The sequence below is a fragment of the Nestor notabilis genome, unplaced genomic scaffold, assembly GCF_000696875.1.
Source record: "Nestor notabilis isolate BGI_N333 unplaced genomic scaffold, ASM69687v1 scaffold9873, whole genome shotgun sequence".
Lineage (NCBI taxonomy): Eukaryota > Metazoa > Chordata > Aves > Psittaciformes > Psittacidae > Nestor > Nestor notabilis.
The window spans coordinates 80,333-89,742 of record NW_009920654.1 but is presented as its reverse complement, the minus strand read 5'-3'; the positions used below and the strand labels follow the sequence as shown (position 1 = coordinate 89,742).

The 9,410-nt window shown below is 42.8% G+C and overlaps 1 protein-coding gene across 1 annotated transcript in view; it reads right to left on the bottom strand.

Annotated features, from left to right (window-relative positions):
• LOC104402801 (protoheme IX farnesyltransferase, mitochondrial) overlaps positions 1–9,410 on the bottom strand; it is a gene marked incomplete at its 5' end in the record, with an annotated part of 100,635 nt that overhangs the window by 11,344 nt on the left and 79,881 nt on the right. The window contains one exon of the mRNA XM_010010775.1: positions 2,520–2,752. Within this exon, the coding sequence (XP_010009077.1) occupies positions 2,520–2,752 (233 nt within the window). The remainder of the gene's footprint in view (positions 1–2,519; positions 2,753–9,410) is intronic.

The window sequence follows — 9,410 nt, the reverse complement described above, 5'->3', positions numbered from 1 at the left end:
CTACAACCAGCAACATGTACAACAATGTGGCTGCTGTGAGAAGATTACAAGGAGAGAAAATCCACAGGAAAATGTAAACTCAAAAAGCCACCAGTTAAGTGGTGAGAACCTTCCTTCTCATTAGTTTCCTCCCTCCATCCCTTCACATTCCTCTTTGTTATTGAGTGAAATGATTCTTTTTTTTTTCTTTTAAACGAGGTGCAAATGCATTTTCACACCTCTACTGAAAACTAGGTTAAGTCTCCAAGCTAATTACACATTATTAATGAGTTCAACAACTGTGGGTTGGCTGGTTAAAGGAGGGATGCAGGTCTGCACGTCGTCATGCAGATGCACGCTTGTACTCTGCACGGGTCTGATGCTGCCAGGTTTGAAAACTCTTCCTGTTCACAACAGTAGAATGTTTAACACTGAAAATTACAGAATCAAAGAATAGTTTGGGCTGGAAGGGACTTTAAGATCATCCAGTTCCAACCCCCGGCCATGGGCAGGGACACTTTCCACTAGACCACGTTGCTCCAAGCTGCATCCAACCTGGCCTTGAACGCACCCTGGCCTTGACCGCTGCCAGGGAGGGGCCAGCCGCAGCTTCTCTGGGCAAATCACAGTCTACAATGCAAACCTTTTCTTCTATTTCCCTCTTTTCTTTTTAAAAGTGTTTCTGTTGTTTCTTAATACTTAAATGTTCTAAAATATGACACCTAGGTCACCACTTTCAGGACTCTCCCCAGGTATGCTTCATAACAAAGTCCAGTAGCAGCTCTGTATCTATTAAACAAGCTGCCTGGCCTCACTGACACAGACTGGGAGGTGACTGTGGAAAGTTGTAGCTACCCACAACAAACAATACAACACCGAGTTACGCACCAGTGCAGACCACCGTGTTCTGACAAAGTCTGCCCAAGTGGTTTAAAGTTATCATCTTCCACTGATGGCATCACTGCCAGGGATTATGCCCTCCAGAGCTGGCAGAGGGACACGTAACCACAACTCAGTTGCAAATTAGAGAGGAAGAACTTATTTGGGACACCAGTGGTGCTCTCTGCTGCCTGCTCTGCTACCGTACAGGGACAACTTAAGCTCCTTGCAAATCAGGTCTCCCAAGAGCAAGTTGTAACTTGACAAATTGAAGATAATGAAAATCAGTTCCAGTTTAGTTTAATGGGCTTTAACTGCAGCAGTTTAGCTGCCATTTTAAAACCAGGGGTGAAAATCTGAACTGTGACAGCCTCTACAGCAAGAGCTCTGGTGAGATTGGAGCTCTTCAGCTCCTCCAGGCTGGACTTTGCAGGTGAAGCATGGGCACGTGAGAGTCATCGTCTAACATCAACTCTGCAATGAGGTGCCAAAACCAAACAGAAATCCCTAAACAAAAGATCCAAGGTCTAAGCATCATTCATTTTCTTCTCTTCAGAAATAGAGAGCTTCTAATGATGATGTATGCGTTCCTTAACATTAGACACTATACATACACATACATACTGTTTATAGGTCTAAATATAAAAGTACCTTTCAGAGAAGAGAGTGTTTGTATAGGAGAAGTACACACATTAAAAAGAAACCACCACAAAACCTTTCATCCCAGCTGCGGATTAGATCCATATCAGAACATGACTACTCAAAGCCAATTCATACTAACTTTTATAGGAAGTGCCTAGCACAAATGAAGAATGGATTTTGCACAGATTTGGTCATTTCTGGTTAAAAGCCTTGTTGTTGAAAGTATTATTCAAGACTTAAATATGCCACACTGTGGGATGAGTGTGAGCTAAAACAATTCTTAACAGACCTGCTAATTGAACTTCATTAGTTTCTTCAGAATCTAAGTCTGTGGAGCCACTTTGATTCTTAAGTTTCTAGCTGGCAGGAAAAACAAGCCCCAATTGTGTCAGAGTTTAGCTGCTGAAGAGATCAGTGTTTTACAAGGGATGTAAAACTGGTTCACAGTTACTAAAATAGAAATCTTCGTTTACTTTTCAAGGATGGGGGAAGGAACATTTATAACTTCAGACTTTAGAAATAGGCAATTAAGAAATACACCAATAAATTTATCTTCCTGGGATATTTTCTGGCTTGTGGAAAGACACTAATAAACACAACTGGGAATTTTCCAGCTGAAAGCTTCCGAAGCTGGATCTTACTGGGTATAGTTTTAATCCCCAAATTATGCAACATTTTACCCCATATGAAGCCCAAAGATGCTATTTTCCTTCTAAATTACTTTTTTTAAGATGGCCTAAACAAATATTCAATAGGATACAGTCTTTCATCAGCTCCTCTTTGCCCCTGAATTGCCCTGTAAGGAGAATGCTACCATCGTGTCTACTCATTCGGTCCTCATGGTATCGCGCTGTAAGACACTGTGGCACTGCAAACAGCAGAATAGATCTGCTTTTGAAGCAGGTATCAGGCCAACAAGCATAAAGAATGAGGTTTACTGCGTTTTGAGGAGGTCTTTTTAGTTATCCCTAAGGCAATGGTGTCAATTGCTCACCCAGATCCAAGGGTTTCATACTCACCAGCATCAAGACTACCGGTAGCCGCCGTCCAGCCCATGACAGGCGGAATGGCACCGACAACAGCTCCTACCCACGTGTTGGCGATGCTCATTCTCTTCATGGGTGTGTAGCAACACGTGTACAAGAAGATGTTGAAGGCTCCCAGGGCCCCGGTGAGAGGGTTTACTCCCAGTGTCAGCAGGGCGATTCCCGGGACTCCACAGGAGGCAGCAAAGCAGACAGCGAGTAGAGGGCTGTGGGAAGAGACCGGAGACACTGAGCAAGAGTTTGTCCCAAAGGATGAGCACTGTCCTGCTCCTTTGCCTCCTCTCAAAAACTAAGAATGGAGTTTTGTTATTTTTCTTACTCACCCAGCCCAAATTTTCCCATTCAAATCCCCATCCTAAGAAAAGCCTTACTCAAAAGTTAGGACATTCTTGCTACAGATTAGCAACGATCGGAGCTTCTTATTCTTTGTTCACCCAATAAATTCCACTTCTGTAGGTAAATAGCCCTTATGAAGAACTGCTGCTTCCAACAGATCTTTCTCTTTCATTTAAATCCTAGTATATTTTGACCTCTAGAAAAGCACCCAGGGGTTAGAGTAAATGAGAACGGTTGTCACTTGTCAGATTTGTAACTGATTGCAATTATCCTCTGACTGAAACACAACAGGGTTAGACACAAAATTAGGAAGCACTTACAAGAAGAAAGAGAGTACATTTAATCATTTTGAAATTACATCAACAGGAATAAAGTATTTTTTGGCTTTGCTGAAAAAAAAAAGGCTGAATTTTCCACATTCCTTATGCGCTGTGCTAAGCAGGGCTGGCACACCAGAGCAATCCTGGCAACAGGAGCAAAATTAAAACTCTATTCTAAGTACAACTAGAATTAACTGAAGATAGTTTAGGTTTGGCTAAAAGGAGCAAACAACAGAGATGCAAATGCGATTCCTACTGCAGATCAGCTAAAAGCTCAGGGAAGGTTGGAAATTCCTGTTAAAATCTGTAAGAAAGTGGCTGAAGCCCACAATACACATCCAAACACAATGAACAAGGATGTTTTGTCTGGCTACCAAACCCACACTGCCCAGGCAGCACTGTGATGCAACCCTAAGGCAGCTTTATTTGTGATCCCTTGCACCAGATCAACATGTTTGCTGCTGGTGAAGATCTCGCCACGCGGGTTGGTTTGAGGGTGTTTGGTATAAGGGGAAAAGAGACCTAAATGCCACTAAGAAATAATGTGGTGTGGGAGACCTTTGGAAGGGAGGAAAATGCCATTAACTGAGTTGTATTTAATAACCCATGTGGCTAAATACACACTTCTAGTCATCCACGAGAGCAGAAAATAGGTGTGCTTGCAACAGAAGTCTCTGCATGAAGTTTAGCTTTACACGTTTTGTCTAATTGAAAACTATGCAGCCTTTGTATTCTACAATCACTGCCCTCTGGCCAAATCTCTAACCCTAAAGTATGTGTTGCAAGCACTGCTCCAACCCTCATAAGAAAAGCTTGCTGGTGGGGATGAATTTTATGGGACTTCATCAGCAAAAAATCCTACCATTGAAATTTGGATTTTTAAGATGTTTTTTGGACCAATATGGAATGGGAGATCTGAAATACCTGCAAGAACTAAAATGAGCAAATCCTACATTAAAGATCTGCCTTGACTTGAAATTAAAATAAGTCATTTTATCCAGCTTTTCAAAACCATCAACAGATTTTTAGGTTATGGAGCGTGCACAGAGCATATTTATGCTCCAGCATGACCAGTTTTGGTATTACTGATGTATCAGGAATAGAGGTAGGGTACATCATTGCTGTCCATTGATAAGGAGATGTATAAAGTTTGTTTTCAGAGTCATAGGGTGTTGAGCCCTCTGGTTTTCCAGCTAGTGGTGCTCTATTGCAGAAAGGCAGCAAGCACAATCTGTGCCGTTGACTATAGATGCCGTAGTTGATAATGTTGCCCCTCTGTAGTGAAAGCCTGACTGGGTTTGGTTAAATAAATTGATCTTGACTGATTCCTGAATAAAATAGAGTGAGACAGTAAACACCACATTTACACAACACGCACTCTTGAGGTGACAAAAGACCAGCGTGACCCTGTGAGGCCGAGCTACCCACGTTCGCTCCCGCAGGGCTCAAAGACATAAATGAGGACACAGTTTGACCCAATGCAATGAGCACTTTTCTCACTAATCAAGAGTGAAGACTCCTGTACACGTCTCCAATTCAAATGAACACTACACACCATGAGCCAGACACGCAGCAGCAGACACCAGCCCTTCATGCAAAGCCTTCCTCTGTGGTTGAGCCCAGCACCATGTCATCCCATGTCGCTCCCCTGCAGCAGTGATATCCCTGTGGTGCCAGCCCTGACACCAGTTGTGTGCTGCCTTCACATCCAACTGATGGATTGGAAAAGCACCTTTAAGAACTGAGGCTTTATCAAAAGGGAAGGGAGAAGTGATGTGGCTGAGACCTCCAAAAGAGTTGTGCTGTTCCTGCTGGATGAAACCCTGGTTTTGTTTCTCAGTTTCTTCCTTTCTACCTCTTTAAAAGGAAGTTCCCAAAGGCAGTTTGGTTAGTGCCTATAATAGTCCAAACGACCTCAGGGGAGGTTATCAAGCCAATGTGGGTTATTCTTCATAAGCAGTTGATCTGTATTACTTTCAGGCATCCTGAAAGTGTCACTTTTTCTACTTCTCTCCAGTGTTTCCTTAACAATGAAGGAACTGTGAAATTCTTCTAGAAGAGTAATTGTCCGACTTGCAAGTGCCTGCCCCTAAAACTCCAGCTGAGATTAGAAACTCAAACTGTGATCTAATGATTCAGCTATGTTATTTCTGTCCCTTAAAATACTACTTGGCATTACAAAAACACTGCAATCAGAAACTGGGACTTTGCTTTCTTGGTGAGACATGAGATAGAGGATTCAACTTGCTCTCATGCAAACATGTAGTGTTTTTAATGTCTAGGAGAAGTGTAAGCAACTCCTCATTGGGAAAGAGAATATTTGAGGTAAATGTAGAGATTTCAGTCACTGGTGCAGTTCTTTCTGCTTCAGTGACTCCCAGGATTTTAAGAAGAAAAGAGTGACCCTAGGTTTAAATCACAGCAATTTAAGGGGTATTCTGATTTCCACTGGTTTATGGTCTCCTAGGGACCAGTAATACGGACCATTATGCATCTCCATGCTCACATTAGGTCTGTGAAAACTCAGACATGTGGTGTGAGGCTCATTGATTTGGTGCATGCTCCTTTGCTGGGCTGCATCAAGGGAGCACAGATCTCATTCTGGAGGAGGAGACGGGCTGTGATGCTGAGTTGCCACTGGATTTGTCCCATCACCTAATGTCCACGCAGTTCCTCCCACTACAGCCTCATGCCACCAAGCAGTCCAGTGTGCATCACACGAGCATCAGCTTTGGGTCACCCAACGCCAGGGAATTCTCTCATGGTGCTCAAAAGTGACTGCAGGGTCTCTGCTGGTTTCCTTCATTGTTAAACCCTGCCATGCAGGAAGTGCAGGCTGATGACAGGCACTGGTACATTCAGCCTTATTTCACTTGGGCGTTCACTTATGCTAAGGGAATCTCTCCCATGGGAAAAAAGGGCAATCTTCCACTGGAAAATTGGCCAAGGAGCTAGCTCAGAAAGCAAACATATTGAGCAAGAAACTAGGTTTTATGATGGATTCTTGGGAGGAGTTGGTTTCACTTATTTGGCTGATTAAAATCAGACTTAGGAAAAATACTACAAGTGCCAAATGAGTTCTCTTCAAATTTCAACTCTAAAATACCCAGTATGTCACCACATTGGACACCTCCTAAAGGAAAACCAAAAACTGGTAGTTCTGCCTTGTTCCTCTTCTCTCATATTGCGAATGCAGATGCCAAAGTCTGTCTAATTTTACTGCTAAAAGACATTCACATTCAAGTAAAAGCTTACGAGAGAACTTCAGCTTGAATAGTGAATAACCAAACCTTCCCCGATCCAAAGAAAATGTGTTGATGTTTCACTCCCACAGAACTCACCCAAGACAGACCCTCCCCAGTCACACTCCACTGAGAGCATCCAAGGGGAGGAGGAGCAGGAGGAGGAGAAGAGAGCCAGGTTTCTCTTCATTCAACTCAAAGCTTCTGCTGACACAGGGGTGTCTGGAGAGATGCTGCCAGTCAGGCTGGGGATGATTGCTCAAGGACAGCCCAGAGTGCTGGTGGGGACAGGGAGCAGGCAGGAGGAATCCCATGTGGATGATACTCATGTTTCCTCCCCTCACTCTGCTGCTGCTCACTGAAATGGTCTTAAGTTATCCCTGACTTCAGCATCTTCCACAGTGCCAACTAAACAGTGCCCTTCACACAGGACCACAGGGCATCCATGTGCATCCTCACTCACTGTATCACTGACGAAGACTTTGGACAATACAGTAACCAGCCTATTTTAATTCATGTGCAATAGCATCATCTCCAAATCTAGTTGCCACTTACAGATGATGTGGTTATACGTATATAATGATCTTACACATATGTGCATGAAGTATATTTATTTAATAGGCTCTAGAGTCATGGATGATATTAGTTATTGACTCAGGTTACTTGGAAAAATCGAGAGGGGAAAACAAATTAAAGCATTTGCCCATCTGTAAAATGAATGTATTATTTTACCTATTTCACAGCAGAATCAGCAAGCTTAATGTCTATAAAGATCAATAGTGTCATGACTACACATGCTTTTCTGTGCTGTCTTTGGCAAAACATTTTGTGAAGACGAATGTCAAAGCACAGTTTGAACCTCAGTTTAAATAACAGTATTAAAAAGGGGAAAAAAGCTTAAAGGATATTTAGTTTGGAAAAAACCAATCAAGAAGCCAGACAAAATTCCCTCCTAAAAGCTATCCATGTTTAGAAATATGGAAAAATCCTGTATCAGCATCTAATGCTTCGACTTACCTCTGTGAAAGTATTGATGCTCCTATGCTAATAGAGACACAAAGCCCATATGAATCCTGAACAGACACACTCGTGCCATCAGTAGTTGTCTGCAATTCATGTTCAGATGTTATGTAAATACATGAGAAACTTAATTTGTGACCTTGTATTAATGGGGAACTGGCACACAAAACATTTACATAAAAGCATAAGCCTGAATGTAAGTGTCCATTTAAGACTGCCTGTGTGTTTTTCAGGTGAAGCTGAAGTGCTTAGAGTTGAAAATGAGATTCAAAGCCTAATCCAGAAGGTAATAAAACAAATTCTGTCTTCTCCCTGTCTGTCAAAAACCTTTTATAGAAACATCACCCACTTCTAAAAGGGCAAACTGAAAAAAAAACCCCAACCAAGACAATAATGCCCTTTGGCTTTGCTGCAGCATGCACTGAATACCTTAATGGATTGAAACATTTCAATTCCTGGATGATTATTTTGTGTTAGATCTTATTGTTATTGACAACTGTCCCTTGAGCCACAGGGCCAGGGATGCATTCTGCTGGTCCCTGCCCATGGCAGGGGGTTGGAACTAGATGATCTTAAGGTCCTCTCCAACCCTAACTATTCCACGATTGTACGGTTCTATGAATGCAGGGTGATGATCTGAAATAAGCAGGACAGGGATGGGGAAGAATGAAGTGTGATAAAGGGCAGAGACTGCGCACAGCACCCAGCTCTGCTCCCCAGCACCTCTGGCCAGGCTGCACCTCCCCAACCCCATCCTCTGCATCCAGGCATGGGCTGGCAGGGAGAAAGAAGGTGAGAAGAGCCGGAACTTTATTATACAGTCATTTCCATATCCAGATGTATCACAGAAACATAGAATGGTTTGTGTTGGAAAGGATCCTAAGACATCTCACACTAGACCATGTCACCCAAGGCTGGTGATCAATGAAGCCAAGACTTGCTTTCCTCTGCGTGGGATTTTAGCAACAGCCAAATACTCTACACAGACTATATCCTTTAATTAAACTGCAATTTTACCTAGTTTTTGATAAGACAAAACAGGTTTTGTTTTTTGATGAGTTTTCTGTTTTGTTCAAGACATGTTCAGCAAGACCACCACATTTCCTCCTCTCACTTGTCTTCTGCCGCAGAAATGGTCCCAAATTATCTGTGACTTCAGCATCTTCCATGGTGGCAGGTACCAGTGCCAAGACAATAAAGGTGAGACTGACAGCTCAGATTAATCTCAATATTGCTACTCTGGGTGTTAATTCTGTCTGCATAAAGTGTCAAAACAATCTGTAGTAAAGTAAGAAGAGGAGCATCCTGAACCCTCACACACAGACAGGCTGAAAATAGAGGGAGCTCAGAAGAAGGTATTTGGCAGACAAAGAATACAAGAGTGATTCTCATCTCTGCAATTTCATTTCAACAGGCTGACATATGAGTCCAGTGCATGAACAGTGTTCCAAAGCCATAATTAAAATCAGATTTCAGGAGGAAGCATCATAAGTTGCTTATTATTTCTGGAATCTCTAGGTACTAAAAATGTCCCCAGACTACTTGCCAGTACAAGGCTGCTGGAGGAAGCCCCCTCCTCTTCCTAATTTTTTCCAGGTCAGCAGTAAGCTATGAAGGCTTCTGAAGCCACTTAAACTCAGACAAAAGCATCAGCCTGATGTTTTTACATTTTCCAACAGCAATGGGAGGTTACATAAACTGAAGTGCAGGTCACATCCCTTTGAAGGTCTCTTTGGCTGCAAAAGCTCATGGTCATTTCAAGAGGAGAGGATGCCCATGGAGATCCCCAGCACAAATGCACCTAACCCTGTGCAGAAAACCATCGTTCTCCCCAGCAGCTATAGTTTTGCTCATCTTCTTTTGGCATCTTCTCAATCCCTGTGGCCAGGTGACAGAGAAAGTTGCCAAAAACTAGTGCTAGGGTAAGAGCTGAGCATGCAATCACC